Source organism: Fusarium keratoplasticum, chromosome 14 (assembly GCF_025433545.1).
Source record: "Fusarium keratoplasticum isolate Fu6.1 chromosome 14, whole genome shotgun sequence".
NCBI classification, from domain to species: Eukaryota; Fungi; Ascomycota; class Sordariomycetes; order Hypocreales; family Nectriaceae; genus Fusarium; species Fusarium keratoplasticum.
Genome location: NC_070542.1, coordinates 380467 through 395423, shown reverse-complemented (window position 1 = coordinate 395423; position 14957 = coordinate 380467). Strand labels below are relative to the sequence as shown.

Genomic DNA, 14957 nt, shown 5'->3' with positions numbered 1-14957 from the left:
TAAACATTAAAGGATCAAAGATATAATTATAGCTTAGAGTTTTATATATAAAAATTATACAATTGCTTGCTCGTCAATAGGCTCCCACAAGTCGAACTCGCAGGTTAAATTTTGCCCCTCCTGACCGCTTGCTGTGCACATAGCGGGGAATAACGACGCCTCCTCTTCAACTCACCTCCTCTCGTCTTGCCCTCCATCCTTTTCACTCGGCCACGTCTACACCATCCAATTTACAGAATCTCGGCCAAGTCTTAACATCATCTCCCGAGCCCAGCATGGTCCGAACAAAGACGCGGCCCAGGACCCTGGAGGAGAGGTACCCCAAGGACAAGTACCCCAACGGCCCACCCAAGATTCGCTTGCCACCCAAACTCCCACTAGTATCCAACAACCGCATCTTCAACGATCACACCGGCAAACCAGCCTTGATGTCATGGGCGAGCTCGGGGGTCAAGAATCACTTGCCTCCCCTCGCCTCCTGGGTCTTCTATATGGTCCATCTAGATGTGCCGCGTGACTTTGACGGCTACGAATTCCAGCGTGGCCTTGAGGATGGTCATCCCCACGTAAGAGGTGGCAGGTTTCGGTACGAGTTCTTCTTCCTTCCAGGCGCCACGACTGAAGAATGCCATGCGCACTACCTCGGGGAGCTAAAGGCTCGAGGCACCATATGGCGCCACATCCGCAAGGTCAAGAGAGCCATGGAGCTCGAGACTCAGAAAAACCCCCAACCAGTGGAGGATGATCCGGCAGAGGAGTCCGGTTCTGGTCTGGGCTCCACGACATCCGAGTCCTCTTCTGATGAAGAAGCCACTGCCAACAGTCAACAACTTCCTGGCTTGGTCTGGCCCAAACGCGATCGCGATTGCGATTCTGTAATGTACCGCGGCTGGTTTTTCGTGTACCCACATGCAAATATCGATTGTCGAGGTGCTGATGGTGCGGAGCGTGAGATAGATATCGTCACGTTTGACCCCATCGAGCAGGAATGGGAAGAAGATGAGGTTCGTAGGTTTAATCCGATGGAACACCCTGTTCACGTAACACAGAAGAAAGCCAGAGAAGACTGTGAACTGGGGGTTATGGATTGGATGTACTGGAGATTGTGTTCACACTGGGAGCAAAAGGCTGACGAAGCCACGGATGACGCGATGAAGCTAGGCTGGAAGTCTTGGTAATGTCAGAACGATGGGCTGGACTTGTTCGCATGATAAACTTGATAACGCCCGTGAAGGGATCTAAGTAGCTTAAGTCCAACAAGGTTATATATCCTGCATCACCATGGTGTCCATCAACTCTATTCCTTGCCGCCCTCAATCAACTCTAGTCAAACCAAACTCGCTTTCTTGCTCTATCCGATTACCTTGACCGCTGGTATCGCTGCAGCCGGCCGACGGCAGCGGATGAATAGCAAAAGGCAATTGCGGAGACTGCGATATCGCTATGCGTGCCACGGAAAATACACGAGGATAGTGTGTTTAAACAATGTGTGAAAAGCAGGAGAGCTCGAGTAACGGTGATGGGCAGCGAAGTCGAGCGCTATTTGCGGCTGGAAACATAAGAAACTGAGGATCCAATCGAGTGGTGGATGGCTTACTAGGGACTATTCCTTGTGCTTAGCCAGCTGGCTCTTGATATACTTGCTATCCCGGCGATGGCAACTGATTGTGAGAGATCTTTCAGCCTTGCTAAGCTGACGTTGACGTCGCAGAGACTTTCGATGAGTGCGGCAACATTGGAGAGGCTGCAGTGGTCATCACGTGAGGCAACCCCAATAAACCCACCCCCTTTTAATTTATTTTCCTCCATCCTGACTACCTACCTAACCCTTCCGTTAAGATTGTATCTCTCTTAAGCCCGTCGCGACGGTTCCCAATCCCTACTCAGCATCCATGGCCCCATCTGCAAGGAAGCGCTTCGGAGGCATCGAACCCAAACCTCTGGCATCCAAGCTCAAATATCACAACGTTACCTTTAAGGATCACACCGGCAACTCGACCCTCATGTCGTGGTCCGGGCCAGGGAACAGGCCTAATCTACCTTATTTGCCCTCTTGGATCTTCTACATGGTTAACCCAGAAATCCCACGCGACTTTGACGGCGGCACATTCGTTTTTGGTCTTGAGAGGGACCGTATGCTTTATAGCGCCGGCGGCTTCAGATATGAGTTCTTTTTTTTACCCGGTGCTACCGCCGAAGAGTGTATTGCGCATTATCGTGGCGAGATGGCTGCTCGAGGTACCATGTGGCGCCAGGTCCGCAAGGTGAAGATGGCCTTGAAGAAGAAGAAGCATGAGGCGGGCGAAGAAGGAGTGGATGATTCAGCTGAAGGGCTGTCTTCTGGCGATGATGATGAGCCTCAGTCCGGTATCACAAGTGAAGGACTCCCGGGCTTACCTTGGCTGAAAAAGGGTAGGGACTGGTATTTCACCAACTACCGTAACTGGCTCTTTATGTATTTAGATGCAGACATCCAGTGGGGTCCTGATCAAGATCACAATGTCTGCCTCGTCAAATTTGACCCCATGCCCATCGAATGGGAGGAAGGTGAAAGGGTCAGATGGGATCCGATGGAACACCCTATTCATTCCGAGCATATGAAGGCGAGGGAGAGAGTGGGTGACAAGGAAGGGCTCATACGTTGGATGGGCGACAGAAGTAATGACCATTGGGCGCGAGAGGCTAGCGAAGCTACCGATGACGCGCTGAAGCTTGGCTGGAAGTCTTGGTAATGTCAGATAGAACAATGAATGGGCTGGACTTATTCGCATGACAAAACAAACTTGATAACAAACACCCGTGAAGGGATCTAAGTAGCTCAGTAGCTTAAGTCTAATAAGGTTATATGTCCTGTATCACCATAGTGTCCATTAACTCTAGTCAAACTAAACTCGCTTTCTTGCTTCCCAGACACTTTCCCTAAAACGGCCCTGCCGGACCCAATTCAGAATTCCACAAGCCTTGATAGTTACTCTGTGTCCAGATGCGTGGGTCTGCAGGGTTTGGGCGTCTGTGTTGCACCGAGGCATGAGAGAACACGAGCTTTGATGCTGAGATGTACCCTTTCGGGTTCAACACATTATCTAGCCATTTCTTACCTTCCCGAGAACTCCCAAAATCTGCTTTATAGTTGGCTGTTGCGGCCGTTAGCCAAGCGGCAGCTTTGCCCTCCATGCTAGCCAAGGCGGAGTCAATCTAGTAGCAGTAAAGGTCACGTAAGCCGGGCGTGGGCTGCCCCTGAACTCGATTGGTAGGTCTTGTTAGTTGACCGTCATTCATGGGATCGTCCTCGTCCCATTCGAACTCCATGTCAAAGTCGTCGAATATCTCCTCGATAGCCTGAGACGTCTCGACGAATCTGGACCAAATTTCAGACCGGCGCATGTAGTAAAAGACGCCAGCGAACTATGACAAGTAAGGTCAGTTAGTCTTGAGGGAATGCAATCGAGGGTGAGTACTTGCATTGCGATGCATTCTGCGTGTAGGTGTGTCCTTTTTGTCGTTGTGTGACCCAGGCGTTACCCCCTCAAAGAGTTTTGCTTTCCTTCCATTCATCTACTTGTCAGCGAGAACTAATCTTCCGGGCTGGTGATATCTGCTAATGCATATGGCCAATTCATTCCATATGTCCTGTTGTAGCTTCCATCCAGGGCTTACGTATATTCTGGTTGATCCGACGAGGCCGAGAAGAACTTCGTCTATCCATGCATGGTCCGGGTTTCTATATCCAACCGGAAGGTTCCTATCCCGCAACTATTCGAAGAAGCGAGCGAGGAACTGCGCTTCGTAAATATGCTTAGCTGTATATCTATGCTAGTTAGTATATCTTTCGATTATGATGTCTGTGGGTTCCTTTGAAGCAGACTTACTAACGAATTTGCCGGGATCGATATCCTTCCTGGTGTACTTTTCTAGCACTACGTTATACTCTCGGCTAGTCTCTACTGGATATCTAAACCAACGAATAACTGAACCGCCGGCCTTGGAGCAAGGTGGATAATCGGGGAACGGTAAAGGGACTATAGTACCGGTATGGTCGGTCTAATCGACTTTTTTTGGCTCGCGTCGATGGAGAGTACTAGAAGACCGGCGGACATTAGATTCACCATGATCAGCAGGACACGTCTCCTCCTTAGAGCTATATAGGTCTAGCCAGCATGTCTCTTCCCTTTTCTGCAGAGTGTCGTTACCACCTAAGCATGCCGAGCAGGAAGGAATCTCCCCTACGTCGACATCGCCAGGACACACGAGGCCTTTGATCCGCGGTACCAGAGGTCCATATCTCGTGGCACGTTTCGATAGCTCGGACGTGGTGTTGACGTGGCCTTGGCTGAAGTTGGCATCCCGGCGGCGCTTCTTCGTGCTACCGGGAGCAGTGCAAGCTTCTTTGGGGCCACTCGGGAAGATGGTCACGTCTTAGGCCGGCATGATCATGAAGGGGGACTTGGGAAGTGCCCACGAGAACATCTTGGGCGCCTCGAGGGTAGCATAGAGATCTGCACCGACGTCGATACCGTAACAAAAGCTATTCCCGCTGCTGCCCGCCTTGGCTTCAGCATGAAAGGTGACGTGCCCATCAGCAACCAGGTTGACGGCATAGGAGTCGAGCGAGGTGAACTTTTCATTCCAGTCAATGCCAAAGGTGATGGTGGGCTTCACGTGGGCAGATATGTGACCGCTCACCGAGACGCCGTACTCGAATTCAGGCTCGAGCGTCTGCTTGGCAGATCTCGCGGAAGGGTCGGAGGCATCGGGCTCCCAGTCTTTGTTAACGGCAGGGAAGGTCTGGTATACGTCCCACTCGGCGAGCTTGACCTTGGTCTCAAAGTTGACGCCGAGCGTTGCCTTGCCTTCTAACTATCCATAAAGCTTGAAGTTGGGGCCAATCGTCACGATGCCTAGGACCGTGAAGGCGGCACCAAAGGTATCAGCGCTGAACATGAGCACATCGCCAGTGTCAAAGTGAGCCGTGACAGCGGCGTCGATGACGAACTTGGAGTTAACGTTGCCGCCGGTGCGGTAGTAGAGGTACGAGTCGGAGATATCGATGCCATACGAGCCCCCAAGCTTGCCGATCAGGGTAAAGCCGTAGTTGACGTTGGCCTCGACCGACATCTCAGCGTAGACCTTGAGCTTGCCGTCCACATTGGGACATATAAAGACCTATTCGATGATGCTGAGAATAAAGTCCTCCTTATAGGAGTGTTAGAGCTCCATCTTATTTGAGACGCCCATGAAGATGGCCTTCAGCCAGTCGAGGGCCGTCTCACCAAACCAACGCTTGTGAAGATCACCCTTAGAAAGGGCTCCTTCGTGCAAGTCTTCTCGCCACTCTTCTTCGAGCCAACGCTTGTGACTGCCGCCCACATCTTTGAGACTTCTCTTAATAGATCTCTTCAAAGCCCGCTTCTTGCTGTCAGCTGCCTTATCGGCGATGGTGTTCTAATACGTGTTCTCGTTGCTGTAGTCGATACGGATCTAAGTATCACCAAGGTCGCGCGGCACACGTCAAAAGTCGTAGTCGAAGGTCAATTCAAACACAGGCTCAGTCTCTTCAATGCCGCGTTTATAGAGATGCTATGGAAGACTCTGATTCTTACTAGGCGACAGCTCCTTGACGACGGCGTACCTGCCTAGACCGCATCCCTCGGGCATCTCGACGATGGTACCGGGAGCTCCGTGGCCGAGATAGATCTTATCGCAGTTGGAGTTCTCACTGCGATCGGTACACACCATACGAACAGTCTGCTCTTCCTGTGAAATGGAATCATGGCAGTCAAAGACTTCCCAGTGAGATCCGTCACGCTTGTCGAGGGTGGTCTAAAGTTCGTCGGGACTCGTCATGATGATAAAGCCAAAAGCAGAATGCTCAGGTGTTTCAGCAAAGGGAAGATCCTTAGCACTACCCTAAGTGTTGTCCACCTTAAGCTGGTAGTCTAACTCTGCCTCCTCCTCATTGGGAGGGTCGGGGAATAAGTACTCGAGAGGAACAGGGAGGAAGGGCGATTCACCCTTAGGGGGATCACAGCAATAGGTCCTATGCCGCTTTAAGGCCCAGCCGCAGTCATAGCCCTCTCCTCCGTGGGATGTAGTCAAGGCCACCTGCCAACCGGTATCGCAATGGTTGTCGAAGCAGTTGCCTGGCTTTCCGTGCCACTTGCAGTTCCTCCACTCCTGCTCCTTATTGCAGCAGAACTTCTTCTCGTCTTTGCCCTTGCAGTTTCCATTCTTCCACGTCAACTCCTTCTCAGTAGAAGTATCGCACTTCTCGTTACAGCCCGTCCATCGACAGTCTGGCACTTGGGCTTCTGCTTCACAGCACAGGAATCTGCGGCCGTCGGTGCATACATCGCCGCCTCCAGCGTGCTGACTAGACGCCAGCGCGACCTACTGTTGTTGGAATAATTGGGAGCTTCCCCCTCACTTCAGGGTCACATCACAAAGTCCTAGATTGAAAGTTGAAAGTCCTAGATGGAATCGCATGGGATATAAACCCCTAGGGAGCTCTCACCATGACAATAATAACAACAACCTTGATTTTATCAATCACACCCAGCACCGCTGCGCAATTCAACAACAACTGTACAAAGGATCGCTTGTAATTTACTAAATTACACACTTTCCGTCCGTGCGCTGACCCCCTGCCATGATATTCTTCATGAAATTACACACTTTCTGTCCGTGCACGCTGGTAGGTCCTATGTTCGCCATAAACCTTGACGACGTTTCTTTTGTTTACGGCGCCATTGCTACTTTGGCGGTGGTATGCCTAGAGACGTAGCAGTCGCCCCCTGACAGGGACTACATCATTTAACATACTCTCTTTCTCTGACTCCTTTTCCTTTTTGATTTCCTTTTCCATTCTATATACCACTCAGCACTGACAAACGGTCAGTCCTACTATCTCAAATCAACACTTCTACAGCACGCACCCATTAGAGACTTTCGCGATGTCAGTCGAAGAAGTCCTCACCAAGCTCCAACTATATATCGACCCTGATGTCCATCTTCTTATCTGCCGCCGGAGCGAATGCCTCTGCGCCCTCTCCATCGATGGTTCACGCGTCACCACACACCTCAGAGACAAGCACGGCGTCCCAGCGGATGCCAGACGAGGCCTAACGAAAATGCTTAAGGCGCAGGGTCTGGGTGACCCCGATAAAAATCCAGTGGGCAATTGCAACTTAGGTCTTCAGGGCCACAACCAAGATCCCTTATCTTGTATAGCTTTATTGGGTATTTAGATACTTAATAATATGGGAAGCGCATTCTTTTTTGTTTTTTTTCTATTAGATCTGTATTCCTGTTGCAGCTCATGGTTAAACTAGAAGACCTCAAAGGTAAACCAGTAGCAGAGCACGGTCAAGCGTTACACTTTCCTAATAAAGTTAGGGCGTTTTCGGGGTTCTAGGTCTCGATTGCTTCAGGAGTCAGTAAATGTCAAAAGTATTGAAACAACAATGAACGTTCGATTTGTGGACGATCAAGAACAGGACCCGGCCGTGCTACACCGACGTCGCTTGCAAGCGAAGCTCACACAAAACTACCGGCGGCGCAAAAAGGCGAACCGAGACATCAAGGCCACCGACGATCAGGCCGAGTTGTTGCCCCAAACAGTGGAGTCAGAGTCGGAGAGTGGGCAGACAGGACCGGACGCTGGGGAGTTGCCAGCCTGTTCTTGCCTCTTTCCTCACCTGCTTTGCTTTGCATTTTCCACTTCCAACACTGCAGAGCCGTGCGATTGACATGGCGCAGCTGCACATCCCATTACTTGGCAATCCTATTGGACTCACAGGCTGCGCCTAGCTACAGGGGTCCTTTTTCAGTTGCTGAGGCCTCCCCCGACGCAAATCCCGCAGAGATGTTGCGCTGTCCCACGTCGTCAGTGATGGCAATCCATCGTCGTCCCGACTCATCGATCGGAGGAGAAGTCATCTCGCCGATACCATCATATCGCACAACAAGGACAAGGTGGCCTCTCGGTGAAGATGACGCCTAGCTTGTTTGAGAAAGCTGAATCCAAGGTCAGAAAGCTATGGCGTGTCTATCCAGCACTGACTGACTGCAGGTAAACCTGTTTGGACTGTATCAGAATATGGACCTTTGGATCTAGTGGACACCTGTAACTCGGTAGGTAGCTCTTCAGTAGCTCTAGGCAAATCATAGCACCGTTGAAATGCGGAAGTGAACCCTATTTTCTTAGTCCTGGTGCAATTGAAAATCCGTCCGTGATTCCCATGTCCGGGCTCGGGTCATCTCCGTCCTTGCTTCCGTGCCTGAAGTGAGGGGACAGCTTCTCTGGCGGGCTTAATCCTTCATTGAATGTCTTGTAGACCGCAACTTCAGCTCCAAAGACACATTTCCGCACTCTCCGAGGCACGTTGACACCAAAACGCTTTAAAAAGTGTCGTCAGCGAGGTTCTGCCAAGGTATGCCTGTAAGACGGTCTAAAACAACACCGAGTTACATTGAAGGATGGGCCTGGAATTCTTGCAGATGGTGCCAGTTATCATTAAATACGTGTTCGGATGAATCGAAGAAAAATCCCCAAAGCGCTATGCCAAGACAAATCCTCATCACAGGGACCATTTTCGATGTGTTGCAAAAGCCCACTCATATACCGAAAGGGAGTCTCGCAACTTGGACATTCGTAATCATAATTTGGATCATTACACGAATAGTACTGCGACTGGCGACATTCGGATGCGAGCTCATCGATGGTCAGGCAGTCCACTTCCGATGGGCACGTTCCAGCTTCGAGGTGCAACATCATGGCCGAGTTGGTTGCAAATCGGCGATAGCACCCCGCGCACTCGATGTCCTTCGCCGCGTGGGTGATCTTGTGCTACCGACGATGTGAGTTACTGCTCCGGCCTTCTTCTCATCAACGGCTGCGCGACAAACATTGTTGAGGTTGGAGGCTGAGTTGAAGTGACGCCCACATATAGAACACAAGTTATGTACGTCTATGTCGTGTTGCTCGAACAGCCCAGCGGTATGAAATTGTTCGCCGCATTCTACGCAAAAGTGGTGATCTGCTTCGAGGTGGTTATCGAGCTCGTATGCCTCTTCATAGTCTCGGACACGGCAGATGTGACAGACATTGTGTCGGGAAGAATCTCGGATATGCTGCTCCTTGGCAGCCCGAGAACGAAAATCTCTTTGACATCGGAGACATTCGTGGACTTGTCGCGATCCCATTTCGTTTGTCGTCCAACCCTGGGTCTGAGGAAGAGCGCTTCCAGATGACTGGAGGGTTTGCGGGGTTTGATCAGCTGAACGGTCCAGTGGGGTTATCGGTTTCTATATGATTGGCCTGGTATTGGACAGACTGGGAGTACCTTTTGATCAGCCTCAATTAGCCTCTGTTTGAAGTACTTTTTATCTTATCTGAATGCCTCCAAGACAACACCTACGTAGCGTGCCCCACTCCACCTTGTCTTAACAATAATACAAGCCTGTTACGGAGGGTGTCAGACAACTGGCTCCACAGGGATCATTGATGGCACCAGTCAATTGATGAGAATTATCTAAAGAACAAAAGAAATCGAACAGCCATGTGTTAGGGCACAGCTATTTAAGCTCATGTCGTTAGGATTATGCGATAGGCCAGAAGTGAAACCGGATAGTTACATCCGGTCACACGAATGTTATGCGACAGAGGGCTTACCCCCCAAGTCAATTATGTCAAAGGTTACTCGGTGATAGTTCTGCTTATCAAGTACGTTATTCTAGTGGGCTGCAAAATTCTGGCACACTCGCATTATTCTAGGACAGCTGATTATGAGCGCAATCCTCATTCAATATAACATATCAATATGCCAATCGATAGAGCTTTTCGAGAGCTTTTCAAAGGTCCTAACATTATGCATTTTTGATACATTCTTGTTGAGAAAAACGGGGTTGAAGTTGGGAGTTTTTCCTGGGGTCGATTTGTTCGAGAAGAGCACTCAAAAAGGCGATTTCTACGGTCTTGAGAAGAAAATCACGATCTACAAGACGAATTTCTTAAGACGTCTAGAGATAATTAATTAAGCCTTAAACAATGAGAAATGTCCTGCCTCATTTGTCATATCTAGTTTGTAGATTTATTTATGGATTTTTGAAGTTTGGCCTCTTTTGGTGAGAGCCTCATACAAAAATGCTGTCCCAGAATAATGCGAGTGTCCCAGAATTTTGCAGCCCACTCGAAGAGTGGGCCCCCGTCAGGTCGAGCCCATGGGCAAGGGATCGACGAAGATCGGTCTCTTATACCTATGTTCAAACTGCCGATATCACAGGCAGCAGTCTGCTGCCTGACACTAGTTGTGGTGTAGCGTTCACGATGATCGTGATCCTCGTCTCATTCCAACACAAAAGGCTACAATTACCGGGACTTGCTGTCAGCCGTTTGGGCTGTTATGTTCATCGCTCAAGTACAAAAATTATTCACAAGCTAGAGTTAAAAATGAGACATTCACGCATGAATCAAAGCTCAGTGGGCGATATCAAACTCGGACCTTCCGGTACATTGGCTATTCTATCGTCTGATAACCGTTGGTTACTGCTTCATAATCTTGGACAGTCTGACAACACTGCTGGTAACCGTGTTCTGGCCATTTGCAGGGGGCAGGATGCCAGCTCCCATAATCATCAGCAGGTCAGGGTTCTTCTTAAGAACCAAGAGAGCCCGAGTGTACGCAGCAGGCTGGGGCACCGTCCACTTCTTCCATGCACTAGGGTCTCCAAGAGCTTGGTTGGTGAAGATCTCGCCAGCAGTGCCGCTGCTGACAACAATGGTACCGTTCTTGCCACCGTAAGAGCTCCAGACGACGTAGGGCGAGCCGGCGGGCTGGGTTCCGTCTTGCAAGATCAGAGGGACGTGCTCGGCGTTGATGAAATCCAGAGGGTCGGAGGAAATGCGGTAGTAGACGGGGAACCAGTAGTTAGGGCGACCAGGGCCACCGCCGTACTCGTAGACGTAGAAGTACTTTCCGTTGGGGAGCTTGGCAACGATGGGCATGCCAGGGCGGGCAAAGTAGTCCTCGTACTTGACGTCGTCAACCACGCTGGACCAGGTGCGGAGGTCCTTCGAGGTCTGGTGGACAAGCTTCTGGGAGTGAGTCGCGTTGTCTCGCTGGTCAGAGTAGTACAGAACGAGCTCCTTCTTGTACGTCCTGCCACGAGTTAGTCGGCGATATTTCGATAATGGGTTGGTCAATTTACATCAGAAAAGGCTCCCAAACCGGAGTAAGACCATGCTCGGGCCGAGCTTCGCCACCAGCAGCAACGTGGCTGACGAACTCCCAGGTACGTCCCTTATCCCGACTAGCATAAACCTCAATCAGAGTCTGGTTCAGATCGGTAGGAATGCTGCTGCCGGAGAGGAGGACAGTGCCCTTCTTGAAGTCACCAATATCCTCGGGAAGCTGGTACAAGAATGGCTGATACCTCAAACCCCAGCCGTTCTGAGTATCCCTGACGCGGGCGATCTCCTTCCAGGTTTGCCCACCATTGGCGCTCTTGACAATGGGGAAATACACCTGAGGAGGCTCGGGAGAGTAGTTCTCCCAAGTGGCCAGCAGATTGCCGTCAGAGAGCTGGAGGGGCCGGGCATAGAGGACCTGGGGATCCGTGTAGTTGGTCGGAGGATCAAAGATCAGCCTGTTGCTGAAGGTTTGAGCTGCCGCGACGGACAGCAAGAAGGAAGCGATGCCAGCGAAGAACCGCATGTTGGGCCAACAAGCAGCAAGAAGCAGCGTTGGAGGGATACTGGAGGCTAGTGAGGCTATCACCATCTCTCAGTCCAAGACCGAGTATTTATACAGAATCCCCTCATAGTCATCAATACGACGCCCGATCTCCACCAATCTCCTGTCATCCGTCGCAACGAACTCAGCCTGACGTCGACGCGGAGAAACTTTACAATCTGGGGCCGCGAAATCCTGGGGATCTTGGGGAATGATTGGAGCGCGAAACGTGCTGTCGGTGTGCAAAACCAGGCGCGCCAATCGTGCGGAAGCAGCATCTGTGCCGGTGGCAACGTTGATCGGCAAGGTTCCTGCGTTCGGGGGTTAGTGCCGGTACTCTGGCAAGGATTTGGATGTAACACGCTTCGGAGGCTGCCGGGGCATGGGCTCATGTGATGAACAAACGGTAATGAACCCGCCAGAGCGGAATGAAAACTAGTTTCGGTCGGTTATGACCCGAGATCAATAGGTTTGTGAGCCATTAGACCACGTTCTGGAACTGATAGGCTGACGCTGGCGTGATGCTTAAACCTACCGAGGCAGGGTTGCGAGATGAGGCATCTGCACTAGACCTCGACCCTGGTTCCTGCTAAGAAACTCTATTTGGCCCCATTACTCGCTGTTCCTGTTCATAGGGCGTGATCTATGGGACGGAGTGGGGAGCTCGAAGGGCTTGATCTGTTGAAATGAGCATGTTGTGTTGATTGAAGAAGAAGAAAGACTAGCGCTAACCAGCGAAAGCTATAGACAAGAAGACATCCACATCCCAGCCACCAATGGATCGGAATAGCCATTGATCCGTCAAAGCAACGGATCTCAACAGTTCCTGCAGGAGCAGGAGCGCTTACTCGGCCGACCGTCGCTTCCTCGCTCCGAAGTGGTTTGCAGGCAGGAGCCCGTACGTCTCTACCGCGTGGGAAATGCGCTCCGCGACGACCGCTTCCATTATTTTACCAAGAGTTAACAAAAGCGATATCGGTCGCCACGCCTTCGCTACCGTGTAGTCTCCCTTGTCCTGCTTCTTCAGCGGAATAATTTTCGCACTTCTCCATTGGCGAGGCACTATGCCGTCTCTGAACGACGCGTCGAAGAGAGCCAACACCCGGTACTTTACCACAGGCCAGAGTCGTCTCCACACCATCGCCGGGAAGCCATCGTCGCCGGGTGCTTTCCACGGTTTTACTGCCATGACCTTTTCCTCGATTTCTTCCAGGGTCAAGCCCGGCATAGGCACCACTTTCCGCTATGGCCGCTCACCTTCATCTTCGATTTTCGCTAGCAAGGGGAGAAAGAAAATGCTAAGCAGCTCCTCAGTTTATTCTGCCTAGTCTTTGGTCATAGATCCATCTCCCCTCTTTAAGGGTAGCACCTTATCGCCCATGGTGTACTTACTAGGTTCGAGATACTTGGCCGCCTTCCAGATATTGACATCGTCGGCCAGGAAGTCATCCCAATATACTTTCCTCTGGTTTCGTATAGCATCGTGGTACTCCTTGGCTGCTTCCTTGGCGCGTCGTTCCAGGTCTAGTCGCTGTTGGCCTGCTCGCCGTTGCGCCCCCGCTTGGTTCCGCCAGAACGTATATACCCGCCGCAGTCGTGTTAGGTCCTTTGTCCACCAGCGTTTCGCGTACGGTGGAGGTTATGCTCGAGGCGTCAGCTCGTGGATTGCCTCTAGGGTGACCCGCATCAGCTGGTCCGCCTGCGTCTGCACGTCGACAGCCCAGGGGAGCGGCCGGAGGTTATCTTCCACTCTAGCTCCTATAAGAGTCCAAGGAGCATTCTTAAACAACAGTCTATGCGTCGTGATTCTCTCGGGCATCGCGATATCAAATATCATCTAGATCGCTCTATGGTCTGACCCATGATCAGTCGGATGGGGGGCGCACGTCACCATCTCGTCTACCAGTTCCGACGTTGCGAGCACCAAGTCGATAGTACTCTCTTTGTCTGGGCCTTGCCACGTCTTTGTGCCCCTCGGAAGGAGGCTACAGAGGCCGTGCTCGTTCATCAGGTCGATGATCGGCTCGGCTTCACCTTATCTTCTTGCCGACACCTCGTCTCCGGTCCAGAGTAGGTCATGGCGGTTAAAGTCTCCAGCCAGCACCACATCCGTACACGTACCGGTGCCATTACGGAATCACTGGATCAGGCCATGCAGAACTCTAACTACAGATGCTAGCGCCTCTATATCCTTCCCCTTCACGTACACTAACACCATCAGGATGTCTCTCTCTGGCAGTCAAAGCACCGCTGCCGTGAGATCTGCTAATAGTATCGGCACCTGCTCCACCTTGATGTTGCTTCGCACCCAAAGCATGCTTCGGATCGGCCAGGGCGCATCGTACATGTGCGTCGGTATTATCCTCATCCAGTTGCTATGCCCCGCAGGGCTCGTTACCACCTTGTCGTCGATCTTTTTTGCATAGGGTTCGGAGACCGCCAGCACTCCGTAATCCTTGAGGTCTGCGTCGTTCATCAAACTTTGTTGGACCGGTTCTCGCTTTCGTACATTGAGCTGTAGGATGCGGAACGCCTTACACATCGCTCCATCGTCCCACGGGGACCGCGAGCAGTTTACCGTCGATTTTCCGTGCCTGTGGTTCTTGGATCGCTATAACCACAAAGTCTCGGAGTTGCTGGAACATCCTACTCATGCTGGGTAGGATAGAGTTTCTGTCGCATATCACCACTAGGTTCGTGCGACTGGATATGAAACGCGGCCCGTACTTTGGGGTTGTGTATCCGGTTTCACATCCAACTTGTCGCATCAAGGATTCCAATCCTAACGACATGAGCTTAAATAGCTCTGCCCGAACACATGACTGCTCAATTTCTTTTGTTCTTTAGATAATTCTCATCAATTGACTGGTGCCATCAATGATCCCTGTGGAGCCAATTGTCTGACACCTTGCTATGGAACCACCAAGTGATCCAAAGGATTCATGTAGAACACAATCATAATGTGGATCAAATGCCATAAAGGCGTCACCTGATCCTTGTTTCATCCTCTCTGCAGCTGTGTGTTACAGGTGATCCCTCGACAGATCTCATCGTGGCTCGGTCCCCTTTTTATTCTTGCAGTTCCAGATGCTTAGAACGCCACATGCCTACCCGTTCGACGCCAATGAGGTCTGGAAGCATTAATGATACGCTTGGCTCCACCTCTTGCGCACCACATCTAGGCCATTTCGTCTAATGCTTCAATGATTGGCAAGGCAGACTCAAGGA

The 14957-nt window shown here is 51.1% G+C and overlaps 5 protein-coding genes across 5 annotated transcripts; 2 read left to right on the top strand and 3 right to left on the bottom strand.

Annotated features, from left to right (window-relative positions):
* Positions 1–275: 275 nt before the first annotated feature.
* Positions 276–1178, top strand: NCS57_01476600 (uncharacterized protein; the record flags this gene model as incomplete). The annotated part of the gene is made up of 1 exon (XM_053064357.1): positions 276–1178. One exon carries the CDS (start codon positions 276–278, stop codon positions 1176–1178), a length of 903 nt encoding a protein of 300 aa, XP_052906241.1.
* Positions 1179–1892: 714 nt separating this feature from the next.
* Positions 1893–2732, top strand: NCS57_01476500 (uncharacterized protein; the record flags this gene model as incomplete). Its single annotated transcript, XM_053064356.1, has 1 exon — positions 1893–2732. One exon carries the CDS (start codon positions 1893–1895, stop codon positions 2730–2732), a length of 840 nt encoding a protein of 279 aa, XP_052906240.1.
* A 1684-nt stretch (positions 2733–4416) lies between these two features.
* On the bottom strand, positions 4417–5369 carry NCS57_01476400 (Chitinase; the record flags this gene model as incomplete). The annotated part of the gene is made up of 3 exons (XM_053064355.1): positions 4417–4857; positions 4906–5163; positions 5271–5369. The coding sequence occupies 3 exons, from the start codon at positions 5367–5369 to the stop codon at positions 4417–4419; spliced, it is 798 nt and encodes a 265-aa protein (XP_052906239.1).
* A 3143-nt stretch (positions 5370–8512) lies between these two features.
* NCS57_01476300 (uncharacterized protein) lies at positions 8513–9201 on the bottom strand (the record flags this gene model as incomplete). The annotated part of the gene is made up of 2 exons (XM_053064354.1): positions 8513–8845; positions 8905–9201. The coding sequence occupies 2 exons, from the start codon at positions 9199–9201 to the stop codon at positions 8513–8515; spliced, it is 630 nt and encodes a 209-aa protein (XP_052906238.1).
* Positions 9202–10540: 1339 nt separating this feature from the next.
* Positions 10541–11777, bottom strand: NCS57_01476200 (uncharacterized protein; the record flags this gene model as incomplete). Its single annotated transcript, XM_053064353.1, has 2 exons — positions 10541–11156; positions 11206–11777. 2 exons carry the CDS (start codon positions 11775–11777, stop codon positions 10541–10543), a joined length of 1188 nt encoding a protein of 395 aa, XP_052906237.1.
* Positions 11778–14957: the final 3180 nt, after the last annotated feature.